We start from the raw sequence: 20,488 nt of genomic DNA, 5'->3' as shown, positions 1-20,488 counted from the left end.
CAAAGCACTCTTCTCACAATGCCTTGCACGTAATAAACACTCAATAAATAGTAGCTGCTAGTGTAATGATATAATAGTGTTGTTGATAATGCTTCTTGAATGATATTATTTTGTGTTTTTTAATTTTTAAAAATTTATTCATTTTGGGGAGAGGGCAGAGAGGGGCAGAGAGATGGGGACAGAGGATCCGAAGTGGGCTGTGCGCTGACAGGCTGACAGCAGTGAACCAAAGCGGGGCTCAAACTCACGAACTATGCAATCATGACCTGAGCCGAAGTCAGATGTTCAACCGATTGAGCCACCCAGGTGCCCCTAACGTGATTATTTTAAACTAAAACAAGTTAGAAACCAAAGTAATGTTTGTAAATTCCATGACAAAGTACCTGTCACATAGTGGGTTGGATAAATATACATTACAAGGGAGAAAGGAGGGAGAAGCAGAGAGAACATCTTACAGTTGTTGGAAGCATATAATACAATCCTAGTTCCCACATTCCTCATAAAATAAGACTAATAGTAATGATAATAATACTTAGTGAATATGTACTGTATGCCAGGAATTATTCCTAACACATTATATATAGTAACTCATTTAATAGTAACAAGGACTACATGGGGTAGGTATTGATGTTATCTCTGTTGTACAAGTAAGAATACCAAAACACAGAAACATCAAATACTTTGACCAAAGGTCACCCATGTAGCAAGTAGGAATTGAAAACAGGGTTTTGAACCCAGATAGCAAGAGTGAGAGTTATGAGTTTAGGGCCCCACCATTAGAATTGGAGGCCCTAGAAAGCTTTGAACGGAGGCATGATCTTTTCTAAAAGATCGCTGTGCAGCTGTCAACCAGGTCTAGAAGGGTTGACAGTTTGTCCTGTGGCTTCCGTGTTGGGCATTGCTGCCGTGTGGTACAATCCTAGAGGACACCTTCTCATTGTAGTCTCTGTAAATAGTGTTTCTTATTGTAGTCTCTGTAAATAGTGTTGCTTGGATTCAAAAAGTGGAGGTCCAGGTGGTGGCCGGGCTCCCCTTTATCGAGCGTGGTTACAAAGCCAGGGTAAGGGCCGAGGGACAATCTGCAGTGGATTTCTCACCCAGAGTATCACTGTTCACCTGCCAAAGTGAAAACATAGACTCCCTTTGCCAACCCAGGGATCATGGCAGTTTCCACTCAATGGCCAAACATGCCAGATACCAACAAGAGAGGCCACTGGCAACTTTCATTCAACTTAGAGGAATGACAGGGTTCTAGTGAATGCTGCCAACCTACCAAAGGACATTTGATGAATCTGCTAAGCTTGACCTCCTTTTCCTCTTTTGTGTGACTGCCCAGTGAAGCTATGATCCAGATGACAGTATAATACCGTTCAGGTCATCAGTTCACTCCGTGAACCGTCACATCCTCCCTTGGAAATCTCTGGGCAAGTTGAGGTAATGACAAGGAAGCTACCGAGCTTTTAAGCCATGGCATGTCATTAAGCTGTAAAAGCAATTTAAGCAAAAGCATTTTTGTGTTAAATTCAGAACCTGCCTCTTACAGTTATATGACTAATTCTTGAGGCATCAGAAATAAACTTTGTAGGAGAACTAAATGCTAGCTGTGAAAGAGGCAAGTCTTCTAGAGAATAAACAAATCTTAGATTGCCGAGACAGTCTCCAAGGCCATCCTTTTTTGGCATCTCAGAGATTATGCTATTTCAGGGCAGAAGGCTGCTCTTCCAGAAGATTTCCAGTATACCTTGCTACGTATGGCAGCCCGGCCATTAAAAAAAAAAAAAAAATCACCCTGAGAGTTAAGAAATTCTTCCTTTTATTCAACTCACGTCTCTAAGGCTTTAATTTAAACCAGTTGCCTCTTTTTGGCCTTCTCTGGACATGGAGAAGAGCTGTTCAGCATCTTCCACATACAAGGGCCTTTAATCAAATTACTCCTAACTTGCCTTTTCTTCAGGCTAAACAATTCCACTTCCTTTAACCTTTCCACATGGGATTTATCCTCCATCCTTTTAATCATTTTGGTTGGTCTTTCCCTCGATGGTCTCCAGAGGCTCTTTGTTAATTCCTTCCATGTAATTTTAAGTTATTTTCTCTAAGAAAAACCTGAAACTTTCTCTCACGGGTGGATGTGTTCAGTTCTGATTTGGGCAGTCCTATCAGAAGCATATACATTGCCAGGTTGGGGCAATTTGATTTTTCAATACCTCCAGTTATGTGAGTGGGTCCCGTTTGGCAGAGTAAACAGTCCAATTTTCTTAATTTTTCTGGTTTTATTGCCTCTCTCTCTTCACTGTAAATAAAGAAGGAGCATCAGAAGGAAGAGTGGGAAGAAAGGCAATTCTGAACAGCCGCCACATGAGTTATTTAGAAGTTACGTGACCAGCAGAAAATGGGAATAACACCAGAGTACCAGGCTACTTTTGCTTCTGGGCTCGTTGAGAGACCATCCTGACTCTATTACCTTGATGAAAAAGCAGGGAAGGTTTCATGGTTTATTATCACTTTACATTTGCAGGAGAATTGGAGGGGAGGTGGACTGGTAGGTGAATCCAGGTACTTAAATGATTTCTCTTGGCTACGGTCACTATGATCATTGCTTTCTCATGCAAAGAGAGTGAGTTTCAGATCAAGCAGGTCAATTTTTGTGACATTCTCTGAAGCGGTTTGAGAAGCACTGGGGTTAGTTCCAGGCCTCGAGATTACCATCCAGAAACCCAGATTGGGGAGGCCTGGCCGGCTCAGTCAGTAGAGCATGTGACTCTTGATCTCAGGGTTGTGAGTTCAAGCCACATGTTGGGCATGGAGCCTACATTAAAAAAAGGGGAAGGGGGCACAGGAAGACACCCGGTCATATTGTTCTTGTTTATTTTACACATTGGTATTGGCCACCTTCTTGTCCCCCAAAGCCTAGGACAGCCACTCAGTGCCCGCTTCGGAAGCATCTAACATCTTTCACGTTGTAATTCTGTCCTAAGAAAGCATTCTGATTTGGTATTCAGGGAGCCAAATGGGCCGGGAAGAGTTCATTCAGTGTCTCTCTTTTTCATTCCATCCCTCAGGCGTTAGTATTTTCCATGGCTGGACGTTTTAGATTAACTTTATTTCTTTGGTGACCAGGATAACTTTCTGGTCCACTGAGAACACATCTCTGTTACCCATTCTCAGCTTCATTTCTCTTATATCATAAAATTACTTTGTTTTTTTTTTAAATCCTTTAAAAAAAATCTTTTTAATGTTTATTTATTTTCACAATTTTTTTTTAATTTTATTTTTTATTTTTTTTAAATTTACATCCAAATTGATTAGCATATAGTGCAACAATGCTTTCAGGAGTAGATTCCTTAATCTTTTCCCATTTAGCCCACCCCACCCCCACACTCCCTCCAGTAACACTCTGTTTGCTCTCCATATTTATGAGTCTCTTGTGTTTTGTCCCCCTCCCTGTTTTTATATTATTTTTGTTTCCCTTCCCTTATGTTCATCTGTTTTGTCTCTTAAAGTCCTCATATGAGTGAAGTCATGATTTTTGTCTTTCTCTGACTGACTAATTTCACTTAGCATAATACCCTCCAGTTCCATCCATGTAGTTGCAAATGGCAATATTTCATTCTTTTTGATTGCCGAGTAATACTCCATTGTATATGTATACCACATCTTCTTTATCCATTCATCAATTGATGGACATTTGGGCTCTTTCCATACTTTGGCTGTTGTTGATAGTGCTGCTAGAAACATGGGGGTGCGTGTGTCCCTTCGAAACAGCACACCTGTATCCCGTGGATAAATGCCTAGTAGTGCCATTGCTGGGTTGTAGGGTAGTTCAATTTTTAGTTTTTTGAGGAACCTCCATACTGTTTTCCAGAGTGGCTGCACCAGCTTGCATTCCCACCAACAATGCAAGAGAGATCCTCTTTCTCTGCATCCTTGCCAACATCTGTCGTTGCCTGAGTTGTTAATGTTAGCCATTCTGACAGGTGTAAGGTGGTATCTCATTGTGGTTTTGATTTGTATGTTTATTCTTATTATTTTTTTAATGTTTATTTTTGAGAGAGAGAGACAGAGACAGAGTATGAGCAGGAGAGGGGCAGAGAGAGCCAGAGACACAGAATTAGAAGCAGGCTCCAGGCTTTGAGCTGTCACCACAGAGCCCGATGTGGGGCTTGAACTCACGAACCATGAGATCATGACCTGAACCAAAGTCGGACACTCAACCAACTGAGCCACCCAGGCGCCCCAGTGCTTATTTATTTTTGAGAGAGAGAGAGAGATTGAGTGAGCAGGAGAAGGTCAGAGAGAGAGGGAGACACAGAATCAGAAGCAGGTTCCAGACTCTGAGCTGTCAGCACAGAACCTGACGTGGGGCTCAAACTCACAGACCGTGAGATGATGACCTGAGCCAAAGTGGGATGCTTAAAGGACTGAGCCAGCCAGGTACCCCTGAAATTACTTTGTGGTTTTTTTGTTTGTTTGTTTGTTTTTTTAATGAACAGAAGATTGATGGCCACGGAAAATCCTTTTTGATAATGGACGTATGATCCTGGAGTCCTGATTATTTTTTCTTTGCTTTTCCATAAAAGTGTGGCCGGTAATCTTGTCGAAAGTGGTTTTTAATAATATTAATGAAAATGATAGCTAACCTTTACTATGGGCTTACTGGCTGCTAAATAATTTCCAGACATTTTAATCCTTTCCATAATTTTATAAGACAGCTACTAGTAATAGATGTCTTTTACAGATATGGAAACTTGAGTTACAGAAACCTTTAAGAGTTTGACTATGGTTATCCATCTGGTAAATGTTGAAACTGGGCAGTTTACTTCACAAGCCTTGCATCCAGCAGCTTTAAGCCTTAGCAGCTTTGCTGTGTACTCGATCTCTAGTACGTATGTAAGAAGATGCTTAGTAAGAATTCAGTCACTAGTCTTTATCGAGTCTTAATGTGCCAGGAACTGTTTTAAGCACTGCACACAGATTATCTCATTTAGTCCTGGCACACACCCGATCGGGGTAGATGCTGCTATAATTATCACAACTTTATTGAGGAACACTTGAGGCTCAGAGCAGTTAGGCAACTTTCTCGGGGCCACAGAGTGGTTGAGCTGTGGAGTCAGAATTGCCATCCAGGTAGTCTGGCTCCAGAACCTGCCAGCTTCACCGTAACTTTGTGCTCCTCCCCAGAATACTAACGGTCTTGCCAGGGGGCACAGCAGAGAGACCAGAACTCTTTTCCAAGACCCCAACTAAAAGAGTTCCATACAGCCCTCCGGTGGAGTGTTCCACTTGTTGTCTGGCAGGACAGAAACCGCAGCCAGATAAGCCTGTCGACAGTGACTCCATCAGGCAACCTGGGTCCTGCTGGGCTTGTCCGACTCGGCCTTGGGCAAGTCCTGGCATTTGGTGTTCTTGTCACCCCCACCCACCTTGCACCACTTAGCTTTTCTCATCGGTGGTCTTGTTTTCCCTTCCCTCTCTGGTTCTCGGTTCAGCTCGAGGCTTTTTATTCCATCTTCACTACGGAGCAGCAGGACCACGTCAAGTCGGTGGAGTATCTGAGAAATAACTTCCGACCGCAGCAAGGGCTGAATGACAGGGTGGTGTCCAAGTCTGCGGTCCGCGACGCCTGGAACCATGACATGACAGACTTCTTAGAAAACCCACTGGGGACAGAAGCCTCTAAAGGTATGTTTGGATTACATGCTCTTGCCCAGAGCAAGATTCCTTATCCTAAATTACTTCGAATGAAAAGGAGTTCGGCAACAGCCAAGAGTTGGAACTCGGTATTGAGAGCATATGTTGCTCTGCGAAAAGAGACTTGTCTGGGTGATAAATAGAAGCATTTGCGGCAATAACTCCCCGGTTAAGTAGCTGTATGTTCAAAACTGCCCTTTTGACTAGCGATGTGTCAGTCATTCTGTCAGTATTTTTACCTTGTAACGTCAACACTAACGGGTTAATGTCTACAGAAAGCTTTGGGGTGTCTTACTTTTTACCCGTCTGCCCATTGAGATTGGGATATTGCCTCAATAGCCTTTGACTTGCCCCCAGCACTCCACTCTATGGTGTCCTTACCCACCTCCACACCAGGCAAGACCTCCCTCCCCCTCAGGTTCTCCACCCCTACCAGACATCACGTGGCCTTTTAGAAACCATTATTTTATAGCTTGATTCCTGTATCTGATACACATGAGTTTATTGTTTTCAGGCATCTTCCTCCTTTCCATTGCTACATTCTCTTGGGAACTGAAGATATATTTCTCTCCCAGGAGACGAAAAAGTCTGATTCTGCCCTCACGGCTCAACCTCGGGCTCTGTGACTTGTCCTCATTATGACTTAGAGCTCGGGAAACACTCAGAGAATAAGGCTGATCCAAGTCCCAATACTTGGGAGGGAGGAAGGAATAAGAAGGAATTTTCTTTGGGTGTGAAGAACTGCCTCTTTCCCAAGCCAGTGCTCTCCTCACAAGTTGTGAGCTTGGGTAGTATGGGAAGGGCTGGTGTCTCTTATCAACACTGGACAGACTGTGGTATTTTTAGTGGGGTAAGTTACACGGGAATGTTTTGTTTTAAGAGTGCCCCCACCCCCAATAAGAAGGACCAGTTTACTGGCATATGACCTTTGTAGGCACAAAGGGGGAATTTGTAGGGGGAATGCGATTATATTCCACAAATAACCGCATTGATGTGCACTTTGATGATAAGAATGAGCCCATTTTCCCGGCTCATGTGTCTGAAAAGGAGCTAAAAGAAGAGGAGAGGGAGCTTAAGAATGTGATCATTTCCTTCCTGTCTGTGTGATTTTGTCTGAGGATGGTGAGAGAAGCTAGTGTGTGGCCAGATCCCATCAAGAAATGCTTGAGATTCAAGTAATTTGGAGCCGACACTTTGTCAAGGGCACCGTTTGTCGGCTGGGAACAATGGGAGGGTTAGGAAGCATGCAAACCTGTAAAACGTCTCAGGTTGGCTGGCATAGCAGACCTCACTTGGGCTCGTTTTGTTTTTTAACCAAGCTAAAAATAAAACGACCAAACTCAAAAGCTTTTATCCAAGAGAACTTACTTGGGAAAAGAAGAATCTCTTTGGGATTTTGTGAGAGGTGAATGCCGAGGATGTGTAGGGGATGATGAATTTATATCACAAGTGAATACAAGGTCTGGTAGCTACAGTTGCTGAGGTTATGACAGTTACAAAGTTTTTTGCTAAAAAACAGGCCAGAGGGCACCTGGGTGGCTCAGTTGGTTAAGCCTCCGACTTCAGCTCAGGTCGTGATCTCACAGCTTTTGTGGGTTCAAGTTCTGTGTTGGGCCCTGTGCTGACAACTCAGAGCCTGGAGCCTGCTTTGGGTTTGTTTTCTCTCCCTCTCTCTCTCTCTCTCTCTCTCTCTCTCTCTCTCTCAAAAATAAGTAAACATTAAAAAAAATTGTTTTAATGAGCTGAGTTACACGATATATCACCTGTGCAGAGCGAATGCATGGTGCTTACTACCCAAAAAAGTTAGAGAAGATCATGGTTTCTGTCACATTAAATTGTCAAAGGGAGCAAGATCTTCCATGAAATGGACTTTCTCTGAATTTGAGCAGAGCCATGGACCCATCCTTAAATCAGGAATCAGTTTTTCATTCTACAAGGCTTTGTTGCAATTATCCTAGGGTCTATTGCTTACTCCTAAAATGTGTGACTATTAAAATGTTTTTTGATCGCTGTGGAGGCAGAGAAAGATGTAGGTGCAGTCCTGTTTGTTTTTTAGACATGTTATTGGAGTGTAACATACATAAAAGTGCACACATAACATATACACAGCCTGATGCATGTTCACAAACCGAATACACTAGAATAGCAACACCCAGGTCAGGAGGCTAACACCAACAGCTTCCCAGGAACGTCTCCATCTCCTTGCTAGTAACTGTCCATTCCCAAGGGTAACCAAGACCATGAATTCGCTTTGCCTGTTGTTCAGTTTCATAGCAATAGAATTATCTATTCTGTCCTTTTTTGTGTCTTGCTTTTTTTTTTTTTTTTTTTGCTCTGCAGTGGTTTTGAGGGTCATCTTAGTTGTGGTTTGTTCTTAACTGCCGAATTTCACTGTGAGACTCCACCTGAATGAATTTATTCATCCACTTTAGTATCCATGAGGGTGTGGATTGTTTCCACAGTTTGATGATGATGAAAATTCTCGCCATGCCTTTTGATCAGCATACAGACATACCTCTCTTCGGTATGAACCTGGGGGTGGAATGGAGGCAGCCTGGAGTACACATACGTGTTCGGATTCAGTTACGTACCGCTACACGGGGTCCCGGAGTGACTGTGTGTACCATGTTCCGCTTCTGGTGGCAGTCTGTCAGGGTTTCCTGGGTTTTTTGATGGGGTAATGTACATGCCGTAAAATCCAGCGGTTATAGATGTACAATTCAATAATTTTTACTAAATGTATAGCTACAGTTATGTAGCTATGTAATCCAGTTTTAGAACATTTTCATCACCCCAAAAAGTTCCTTCACAACCCTTTGCAGTCACTTCTTTCTCCTATCCCCAGCTTGAAGCAACCTCTCTCTGATCTGCTTTTATCTTTCACTTACTTGACATTAAGATTTTAAAATTTATCCATGTTTTAGCATGTGTCATGGGCTCATGCCTTTTTATCACTCAGTAACAATAAAACCTATTTGTTTTTTTTTTTTTTAGTAACAGCTTTATTGAGATTTAATTCACATATTATAATATTCGGCGGGGGGTGTTGTTTTGTTTGATTTTTTTTAAATCTTTATTTGTTTTTGAGACAGAGACAGAGCATGAGTGGGAAAGGGGCAGAGAGAGAGGGAGACACAGAATCCGAAGCAGGCTCTGGGCTCTGAGCTGTCAGCACAGAGCCCGACGTGGGGCTCAAACTCATGAAGCATGAGGTCATGACCTGAGCCGACTGAGGCCGACTGAGCCAGCCAGGCGCCCCGACATTCATTTTTTTAAAGTGCACACTTCACGTAAAAGCTGAGCCTGAGTGGCTCAGTCGGTTAAGCTTCTGACTCTTGATTTCTGCTCAGGTCATGATCTTATGGTTCATGAGTTTAAGCCCCCTGTTGGGCTCCATGCTGACAGCTCTGTGCCTGCTTGGAATTCTTCTTTCTCTCTCTGCCCTTCTCCCACTTGCACATGCGTTGTCTGTCTGTCTGTCTGTCTGTCTCTCTCTCTCTCTCTCTCTCTCTCAAAATAAATGAACTTAAAAAAAAATTAAAGTGTGCCCTTCATTGGTTTTTAGTATATTCACAGAGTCGTGCAGTCGTCACTACTATCTACTTCCAGAACATTATTATCACCCCCCAAACGAAACTCCATACCCAGTAGCAGTCACTCCTTCTTCCCTTTCTTTCTCCTGCCCTGCCATACATATGGTGGCATATGTATCAGAATTCTCCATTTTATGGCCAAATAATATATCATTATACGGATATACCACATTTTGTTTACCTGCTGATCAAGTGATAGATCTTTGAATTTTTTTCTACTTTTTGGCCGTTGTCCATAATGCTGCTGTGAACGTTCATGTTCAGGTTCTTGTGTGGATGTGTGTTTTCAGTTTTCTTGGGTATATAGCCTGGAGTAGGTAACGGAGTCATACGGTAACTCCAGTTTTCAAGTTTGGAGGAACTGCGAACCAATTTTCCAAATCCAGTGCACCAGTTTGCATTCCCGTCTGCAGTGTATGGGATTTCTGCACATCCTCACCAACAGGTGCTATGTGTCTTTTTTTACGTTAGCCATCCCAGTGGATGTGAAGTAGTGTTGATTTGCATTTCCCCAGTGACTATTGAGGTCCCTGTTTGTTTTTATTTTTTATTTATTTATTTTTTCAACGTTTATTTATTTTTGGGACAGAGAGAGACAGAGCATGAACGGGGGAGGGGCAGAGAGAGAGGGAGACACAGAATCGGAAACAGGCTCCAGGCTCTGAGCCATCAGCCCAGAGCCTGACGTGGGGCTCGAACTCACGGACTGCGAGATCGTGACCTGGCTGAAGTCGGACGCTTAACCGACTGCGCCACCCGGGCGCCCCTCCCTGTTTGTTTTTAAATGCACATTTCATGGAATCGTAGTCTACATAACCAAATGCTCCTCCTTTTTTGTCCCCAAGAAAATTCACCTAATTCCATGGCACTATGGGCCGAAAGCCAGGCACAAATACTGGCCATCAGTAGGCAGCCTAGAGGACTTAGATTGACCTTAGACCTTTGACATGTATGCAGTAAAGAGTCCCAATACACAGGCAGAGTCCCTTTCTCTTCTCTAGTCTTCTGCAAAAAAGATTCAAAAAGAGACGGATGGTGTTCTGTAATCTTCTGGTAATTAAAAAAATAAATAAATAAAGCCTGTCTGATTGGCATTCTCTATCTAATCACTATTGGAAACTTCCAATGCCTAAGAGAGCTACAGTGTTGATTACGGAGCTGTGTGTTTATTGTGCTGTTATTACAGAAGAAGGGAAAATAAATTAATTACAGAAGGGAAGGGTCAGTAAGCTTTCTTTGTTAAGGACCAGATAGAGGCCATTTACTCAGCTCTGCCTCTCTGGCATGAAGGCAGCCATGGACAATATGCAAATGAATGGGTGTAGAAAATGTCTTCCCAAAACATCTTGTTCACGAGAATAGGCAGCAGGCCAGATTTTTATTTTAATTTTTTTTAATGTTCATTTATTTTTGAGACAGAGAGACAGTGTGAGTAGGGGAGGGGCAGTGAGGGACATACAGAATCGGAAGCAGGCTCCCGGCTCTGAACTGTCAGCACAGAGCCTGACACGGTACTTGAACTCACGAACCACGAGATCAAGACCTGAGCCAAAGTCAGATGCTTAACTGACTGAGCCACTCAGACACCCCGGCAGCAGACCAGATTTACCAACTGGTGCTCTAGAGGACGGCTCAAACTAAGGTCGAAAAACTCACTCACAGGCTTAGTTTGACGTAAATATTTTCTGTCTTAAAGATGGCTGTGACCATGATCGTGAGGCATTGGTTGGTTCTATTTTCCCATTCCACTGCAAGACCTTAGGGCCAATTAGATATTTATTGACTCAGTGACCAACCACTTACCAAGTCACCTTAACACCTGGTCATCTTTCACGGCCACGATGTAAGAGAACCTTAGTGAACTGATTATAGCCCTGTACCTCCCTCATTCCCCTGGCTGTGATCATTACCTGGTGTTCATTGAGCAGCACCGTGAGGAGTGCCTGAGTCAATGTGTCCCCATCATGCCCTGCTGTCAGGATGATTGGATATACTGGAACAGAGAAAACAGAATCAAGCTTTTCAGTGCCAGCACTAGACGCATGGCCATGTACAACACCAAAGGAAAGGAGGAAAAGTCATCTCAATATTGTATTGTTGCTGAAGAAAGACTTATAATGGATGTCACCCATAAAAAATATAAAGCTTTAAGTTCCAGTAAATGGAAACAATATTTAGGCTCAGTGGATTGTTCAAGGGACATCCAGTTCTCCACTCTGCCCTTTGTCGGTAAATAACTTGGACGGACTTTAGGATTTAATGGGCTGTCATTTCAGTTATTCTGCAGCACATCCCGGACACATGGAAGAACATTCGGTGATTAAGTGCTGAATACTATCTATTGTGAAGACTTTTGGAACAGTGAACGGAGGAAAAATAACTTTCCTTCCAACAACATGAAACATATGGTTTATTAATTTAACGAAACCTGTTCAAACCACAGTGGAATCAAAACCACTTGATCTGATAATTTGATTTGATGGCTTAATTAAAGTGACACTGCCTAATGTAATAAAAGCAAAGGAAATGGTGAGGGCACTGGACTGCCTGTGTGCCCTCCAGTCTCCTGAGCTGATGCCATGTTTTTTGAAGAATGGCCTTTGCTTCTGCTGATGGAGGGATCTCTTTTTTAGCTACATTTTCAATGGTAAAGATTGCTTCCTGTTTTGGTCAAAAGCAGTTTTTAAGAACATATAGGACTGTGTGAGAATGTCTCAGTAAGTAGCCTATTTTAAATCCGAATACGTTGAGAAAGAGCATCACATTACCCACCCAAATTAGCAAACAAAGAAGTAAAGCCATGATTGCTCTTAAAAAGTTTGACATTGAAAGTTGTGGGGTTTTTTGCTATTTTGGGAGAAAATATTGATATTGTTCTATTTTCAGTTTAATCATTTCTACATACCAAATTAATGAGCTTGAATTACTTTATCTTATTAAAAGAAGCTCTGACACGGGCATTAAATTCCTTTGTATGCAGCTGTCCTCCCAGAAACTGTTCCAAAAAAGTTATCTTGTTACTTCCAGAAATTTCCAGCGTAGAAAAGTACTAAGAAAAACACATTTTTAACACTTTAAAAATGGAGTGTTTTTAACCTCCTTCTTTTAAAAATAGCTATCATTAACCATTACTTTTTAACCTGAGAAGTGATTAAAAAAGAAGGCAAAAAAGTAGGGCTGTTTTTAGGATTCTCCAGCATCCAAGGTTCTCATACTTTGCAAGGTCATGCCCATGCTGTCTCAGACATTTTTACATGCTTAGGCATGCCATGATTACTGTCACTTTATGTAAATATGTAAAGGGTTGGTACCAGTTGCCTTTGATTGGTTGACATGAAGTTGATATTTGTAGCCATTTAATGTAGCATTGACTACTTTTGCTTATGTAGCCAGTGAATTTCCTTCCATATGTTAGCCATCTTCATCCACCTTTGGGGAGCTTGTTGACTCTAGAAGCCAAGTGCCAGAAGCACCTGTGGTTAAGCAGGCTATGTGGGTTTCTTTTAATGTTCATTTATTATTTATTTTTGAGAGAGAGAGAGAGAGAGAGAGAGCACGTGCACACTCATGCGTGTGCATGAGCAGAAGAGGGGCAGAAAGAGAGGGAGAGAGAGAATCCCAAGCAGACTGTATGCTGTCAGCACAGAGCCCGACACAGGGCTTGAACCCACAAAACCTTGAGATCATGACCTGAGCCAAAATCAAGAGTCAGGTGCCTAACCCAATGAGCCCCCCAGCTGCCCCAATATGTGGGGGTTTTTATGCGCCAAATGTTAGGCTGGCTTCTTCCGTTCATATGTTGTTTTAATCCTGAAAACAGCCTCGGCCACTTTTTATTTCACTTTTCATTTATCAAATATTCGTTGATCATGTACAATGAACAAGTTCTAGGCACTAGAAATAAAGGTAACAAGGGAGAAGAGTCCCTCATCATGGAGCTTATGTTTTAATGTGGAGAAAGAAATAAACAAGTCAGCTGACAATGATAAAGCTTCAGTGTTCTGAGGATCAAATTAGGTAGTATTCTAAGAGTAGTAGAGTGTGGGGAGGCAGTGGGGATGAGATCTTCCCTGGGTAGGACACAAGGTGATAAGGAGCCAGCCCTGCAAAATTCTCAGAGGAAAAGGTCATTTGTGAAGGCTCTGAGGCATGGGAACCAGCGTGGAGAGATGGGCAAGGGTCAAGTCTGGAAAAGACTTCTCTTGGTATTCGTATGGCGGTGGAAGCCTTTGGAGAGTTTGAAGAAGGGCTGTGGAATGATCCGAACAGGTTTTTAAGCCTGTCTCTCTGCTATGTGAAAAATGTTTGCAGAAGGCTTAGGATATAACTTGTAAGACCAAGAGGTGACAAATAGACATATTCCCTGCAGGATAACAGTGGTTGCATGATGGTGATCCTGGTAGAGGTCGAAGTGATCCATTGGGAATGGATTTTGGAGTAGAGCCTCTGAGATTTACTAATCGTTAGGATGGAGATTGGGTGGGGGTGAGCAAAAAAGAGAAACACACTGTTGTGTGTTTTAACACATGTGAGGGTTCTGAGACTCAGAGCAAGGAAGCATCCAGAGCCTCTCAGCCAGGAAGTGGGAGAGCTGAGATGCGAACCAGGATTTTCATATGTCCAAATGCAGCAGTCTTTGCCGCAAGGGATATCCAGCTTCAAAATGAATCTACAAGCAGTGGCCTCTTTGTTTTAAATGTCATGAGGTGGCTTGAAAACACAGTGTATTACTTCCTCTCTGAGCAAAAGAGCTTCAAAAATAAACATTCTTGTGGGGATTGGGTATTCTTCCTAAACATCGGGTTTATCATCCTAAAAGAAATCACTGGGCTCTGTCTTTATCTGCTTTGCTTGTTTTGGTGGGTTTTCTTTGGTGTTTAGGGCATAGGCTACTGAGGCTTTGATCACAGGGTTATTCCCTGGGTGGGTCAGTACACCCGCTTGATCTGGATGTTAGGGCCTCCTAGGCTGAGGGTGTTGTGCATCCTTGGATCAACAGAGCCTGACACAGTACCTAGGACATAGTGGGTGGATAGTCATCTTTTGCTCATGAAAGGAATGAATGAATGAATGAATGAATGAATGAATGAATGAGACAATATAAAGCGATGGGTAAAAGTGTAGATTTTGGAGTTCAGCAAACCTGGACTCAAAACCATTTACTCTCGAGCATGCTTGCTCAAGTTAATACCCAATTCTTGGCTTCTTTTTCTGTAAAATAGAAATAATAATCATAACCCCCTCCTTGGCTTTGACCTTTAAAATGAAATAATTTAGGGAAGAAAGAGTATAGAGCCTGCAGTGGAAGGTTCTCTGCAAATAATTATACTTTCTTGTCTGTAGGTCAGCAGTGGCTTCTTTGGATGCTCAGGACAAACTATTATATGTAACATGATCACCGGAGAACACATTTCAAAATAAGGGGACTAGGCTCTCTTCCTGGTACAAATGCAAACCCAGGCTGCCGGAATATCTTCACACCTTTCCAGTGAAATCCACAATCCTTACACGGTGCCCGTCCAGGCCCCCTCTCCAGCCCCATCTTGCACTTAATTTCCCTTGGCGTCCTGCATATCAGTTCACCCCCACACCCAGTCCCAACAGCCCGTACCCCTTCCCTCACCTCTGTACCTAATCCACCCCTCCTCAGCCTCCATAGCCCAGCTGTAGGGTACCTTCCCCATGGAAGTTTCCTGACTGCCTTTGTCCAGCTGCTTGTAACAGGGTGTCAGTCCCTTTCTCTTTCACACTTATCTCAGTTGGAGTTTTACATTAAGTTGTATGTTTCTCCCCCTAATGTCTAGCTCTTTTTATTTCTTTTTTGCTAGAGAGGGTGCAGTGCTCACTGTTGGCTCCTCAATCAGTATTTAACTAGATGGGTGGATGGATGGAAGATTGGTTGGGGGGGGGGGTGGGAGGATGGATGAATGGGTGGATGGATGGGAGGAAGGATGGATGAATGGGAGGATGGATGAACGGGTGGATGGATGGAAGATGGGATGGGAGGGAGGGTGGATGGATGGAAGAATGGGTGGGAGGATGGATGGATGGATGGATGGATGGAAGAATGGATGGGAGGAAGGGTGGGAGGATGGATGGATGGATGGATGGATGGATGGAAGATGGGATGGGAGGGAGGGTGGATGGGAGGAAGGGTGGGTGGATGGATGGATGGATGGATGGGAAGGAGGGAAGGATGATTAGATGGATTAAGCTAATCCATACATGCCAGGTGGCCAGGAATTAAAGGATTCTTACCACAAGGGTTGGTACAATTGGAGCATTTATGATCTAGGCCAGGCTAGGTCCTCTAACAGGAGGAGCATAGCTAGACATTGACATTTGATGTAGGATTCCACAACCCCCCCCCCCCCGGCCCTGAAATCAGAGAGGCCCCTGAGATTTGGGAAGCCATCTCCTGCTTTGACCATAAATTATTTGGATGGAAGTGTTCATCTCAACAAAACATGGACAGAGGGCTTTCCTCTCCGTCCCAAGAAACAAGCACTCTACCCACACCTAAAAGCAGAGAACGGTGGCACTTAACATGGCAGGCACTTGTGTCAAGATGCTTCCAGGCACAACTGCTGTTATGGCTTGAGAGAGCTAGTGAGCGGATACTGGTAACAGACACCAGGGGCTGTCTGTCGTTTTCACACTTTATAAATATTACCGAATTACTTAATCCTCTCTGTTTCCAGGCAGATAGGCATAGTTGGATCTTAAAGGCCAACTTAGCAACCCTCCTACAGCTTCAGCTTTTCTTTGCTCTCTAGAAAAATCTTCCCTGACATTGTGTTTATTTGTGTGGACACTGTGGAGCTTGTGAACAGTAATCTGGAAATTAATAAAGGCCACCAGCATCCTTCCTCCCAGAGCGACAAGCTTCCCCTTTCTGTCGCTAACTAGCATTCACAGCCCGTGAAGCATGAGGCTCTGAGGTGTTTGCGAGCATCTCCGTGGAGTCACAGAAGGAATGTAGTGGGGAGACAGACTTTCTTCCCCATCCTTCCCACTGACTATTCCATAAACAAACATGCTTTAGTTGAGGCTGTTTCTTCTCAGATACAAGGAACTTGGGCAGAACCCTTGGATTTCTCGGGGTGTAAGAAACCTCTTACCTCCCCAGTCCCAGGGGCCTGATAATCAAAGATCACATGTAAAGGCACAGTAGTGAGAGGCTTCCTGTGGAGGCGTCTTTTTCTGTTACTTTCCTGGCATAGCCAGTGGTCCTTCTGGCTGTGGGCTTCACTCCTGGGCCCTCTCTTGACTGGCTTTGTGATTCCAAAGCAATGGTCTGAGCAGTTGTAATGAGCGTCTTGGCTGTGCCATTTCAAATCTGTGTCTATGATGAAAAGATGCTACCTGCACATCTGACACTAAATGTTAATAGGTATCATCAAGTGTGTGGAGCCCTGTGGTTTCTATGCTTATGGGCTGGCATCAGCAAAGCCTTCTCAGTAAGGAATGTACCGATCACTTAAAACTGTTGGTTCCCGCAACCAGCTAGAAGCCCGGTCTCCTCAGGGCATGTGGATCCTTACGCCAAGGGCAGCCAAGAGACCGGGTAGCTTAGTCCTTCCTGTGTGTTGAAGAGGTCATTTCCCCCTGGGGTGCTACCTGTTCATAGCCTGGTCTCTCTCTCCTTGCAAGTGGCAGGCTCCCTGTCCTCCTCTTGGGTCCTCTTGGCCAGGCCCACCAGTGGCTACTTGAGGCCAGTGCCCAGGTCTAGGAGCCCCTGGTGCCATCCCACAGAGGACCGTCCTAACTACATGGCCAGTTGATGCAGATGCCACATCTGGGGTTTGAAATGAGGTTGAAAGCCAAACAGTGGAGCTCATGCCCTGAGCCAGAACTGAGCTCAAATAAGAGAAACAGATGCCAAGGAAGAGTCAGAGATTTAAAGCGTCCGAAATCAACAAGGCCATAACAGCATTTCAGTGATAGGAAGTAGGAGGTCAGGCCAGAGAAAACCCAGCTCTAATACTTTTGTTCCCCCTAGAGCTGCACGCTGGTAATCTGGTGCAGACCTCGATCGGGAGCCCAGGACTAGAGCAGGGCAGAGGGAGAAGCGAGAGTTAAGTGGTACTGTGTGGAAAGGATGCTGTGCTCAATTCAAGTGGGACAGGTCCACTTTGCCCTTTTGGCAGGAAATCACAGCGTCTTACACTTGAAAGGGAGGGAAGTACCTGGAGTCTGGTCTCCCACCCAGTGTCTGAGAAGCTGCTGTTGTCAAGTGGAGCTGGGAATATGCATCATTCTGAACTTTGCCACCTCCCTTAGCGCCAAGCTGAACAATGCTTTTTCCTGCATAGGACATGGACACCTCCCATGGCCTTTAAACTCTCAGAGGAAGAGGGATATCACATAGGAAAAAAGACTCCGAGGAGGTGGGAGAGGTCGGGAACAGCATAATATGGGAAAGTCAAAACCGCGTGCTTGGAGGACTGGAGAATTGAATTTCTCCTTCTGCCTTCCAGAACACTGGCTGCTGCCGTTGTATTTTGAGCGTGTGGCTCTGTTACATGCACAGCAGAGACAAGCTGATGGGATAAGAATGCTTGCGAATTTGCTGTCTTCCACGGTAGTTCTGCCTAATACTCAGTTGGTGGCTGAGAAACTGACTTGCATGCCAGGGCTCGTTCATGGGAACGGAGGGGATGCCATTGGGTGGTGTGGAAAAGAATTCCACAGATACAATAGAAAACTTTGCTCTCCCTCCTGCTTAGGGGAAACCCAGTTCTCTACCTCCTGTGTGTGTGTGTGTGTGTGTGTGTGTGTGTGCGCGCGCGCGTGCGCGCGCCTCTTACTTTTACACAGAATACCTTACTTTGGGCACTTCTGGTCACCAAATGTGGGGTGGCTTTTCCCCAATCAGTCAATTCTGCGACACCAGCTAGATGTCCTACAAACTTAACTCGGTTCTGATGCTGTCTACCTGGAGATATACTGTCAGATCCCACAGATTGAGGGCTCAGTCCCAAAAGATACACACACCCCACTTCAGATGCCAGTCACAAGTAGTAGATCCCCAGGTTACCCACAGCTTCTGTCCAACTTGGCTTCAAATCACAGGTTCCTACTACCCCCTCTTTGGTTTGATTGATTTGCTAGAGTGCCTCACTGGCGGAAACACCTAATTATGCTTACCAATTTATGAAAGCATGTGATAAAGGATACAGATGAGCAGCCAGATGAAGAGATACATAGGGTGAGGCCTGGGAGGGTCCCCAGTGGAGGAGTTTCTATCCCAGTGGAGTTAGGAGCATGTTATCACTTAGATGTTTACAAGAGTATCAGGAGCCCTCTGTCAGGGATGAGGTCAGAAACAAACGTTAGAACAAGAGATCCTCTCAGTGCTCTTACCACTTGGAAAGTTGCAAGGGTTTTAGGAGCTCTCTGTCAGGACCCGGGGGTAGAGATGAGTGTACATGTTTTCTGTCATCTCGCAACAGGTTACTGTTTGCTTTAGTTAAGACACCATAGAATGTCGGGGCCACTGTGCCCCTGATTCTCTCACCTCATAAGAAAGTGGCCGTCCAGCAAAGTCTGGCCTCTAGTGAGACCCACCCAGGGGTGAACTCTAGCTCCAACACTACTAGCTTTGAGACCTGGTCTTGGACCATTCTCCTCATCCCCTACTTGCCAGCCATACTAGTTTTCTTTCCAGTTTTCCAACTGCAGGGCCTTTGCACAAGCTGTGTTTTTTATTTTTTTCTGTTTGACGTATCTATGCCTCCTTCCTTCCTGTTCACTTTATAAACCCTACTCTTGTTCAGATTTCAGTCCAAACATCACTCTTCTCAGTAAATCTTTGCTAACCCATCCCCCAAACCTAGGTCAGGGTCCCTTATTAAATCTTTGTGCAGAATAATATTTTTGTAATTACGTTTAACCTGTGAATGCCATGGACCCCTTCAGCCATCTGGTGAATCCCATAGACTTCTTCTCATATTGATGGTTTTTAGATGCATAAAATAAAGTAAAATAGATTACCAAGGAAGCCAGTTATCCTCAGATATTATCAAAAAAAATTTAATTATAGTATAGTAATTTATCTGCTTCTTGATGAAGGCATTAAATTATAAAATCTAGCAGCAGGTCTAATAACCATTGTAATTTTGAAATAATAATGAGCATGAGGAAGATTTGAGATATTGGCAACAACTGTAATCTAGCAGAAATAGATCTGTGATTTCTATTGGTGATGTCCCCCAGGTCCTGCTAATTACTACTACTATACTTTGTTGCCAGCATTTGAAATGGAAGGAAATGCTAAATTTTAGATAGAGATCAGTGAAAATAAAAGTATATTTTTTCATATCCAAGTTCACAGATTTCTGTGCATTCTATCTAGAGCCACTAAGAAGCCCTAAATTAAGAACTCTCTTTTAGGGGGATTAAGTGGTTGATGTGTTTCTCCCTCTGGGATGTAATCTCCAGGAGGTCAAGGACCATGTCCACTTGTGTTCACCTCTATCCCTAGTTCCTGGTCAGTGTCCTGGTATATAATAGGTGCTCAGTAAATATTTAACAGTAGCAATTTCTTATAGCACACTTTCTATACATCAGTCAGCACGTGCTTGTGCATTTCCTGCACTTACCCAAAAGCTTCACCATGTGTTACCCAAGACTATACAGCTGGTCTGTCTAGAACCAAAGCAGTCTGCCTCCAAAGTGAAAAAGTGAATGGATGACCATTTTGGATCTCTGATTCTAAAACGGGGGTAACATGGGGCACCTGGGTGGCTCAGTCGGTTGAGCATCTGACTTCGGCCCAGGTCATGATCTCACAGCTCGTGAGTTCGAGCCCCCTGTCGGGCTCTGTGTTGACAAGCACAGAGCCTGGAGCCTGCTTCGGATTCTGTGTCTCCCTCTCTCTGCCCCTCCTCTGCTCATGCTCTGTCTCTCTCTCTCTCACACACACAAATAAATAAACAGAAAATAAAATAAAACAAAACAGGGGTGTAACGATGGAGCCAGGATCCCCATAGAATTACAGAGAGGATTTCATGACATGGTTTGTGAAATACACTAACTCAGCCCAGCGCCAGGCTCATCAGATAGGACTTGTTATACTGCAATGGCAGCACCGAAACGCACAGAGTAAAGGCCCTGGTGGTGGACAGCTTGCACCACCCCACATAGTTCCAGCATCCCCATGATGGTTTGGGGGACCACAAATGTAGGCTGCATTTCTGATAGGG

At 44.0% G+C, this 20,488-nt stretch overlaps 1 protein-coding gene across 5 annotated transcripts in view; it reads left to right on the top strand.

The window, feature by feature from the left end:
- Positions 1-20,488, top strand: part of PTPRG (protein tyrosine phosphatase receptor type G) — a 709,728-nt gene that overhangs the window by 569,563 nt on the left and 119,677 nt on the right. For all 5 annotated transcript variants that reach the window (XM_027039123.2, XM_027039124.2, XM_027039122.2 and 2 more), the window contains one exon: positions 5,487-5,679. In XM_027039123.2, the coding sequence (XP_026894924.1) occupies positions 5,487-5,679 (193 nt within the window). The remainder of the gene's footprint in view (positions 1-5,486; positions 5,680-20,488) is intronic.

The sequence above is a fragment of the Acinonyx jubatus genome, chromosome A2 (assembly GCF_027475565.1).
Source record: "Acinonyx jubatus isolate Ajub_Pintada_27869175 chromosome A2, VMU_Ajub_asm_v1.0, whole genome shotgun sequence".
NCBI classification, from domain to species: domain Eukaryota; kingdom Metazoa; phylum Chordata; class Mammalia; order Carnivora; family Felidae; genus Acinonyx; species Acinonyx jubatus.
Note: the sequence above shows the minus strand (reverse complement) of the source record. Positions and strands in the feature narration are given on the sequence as shown.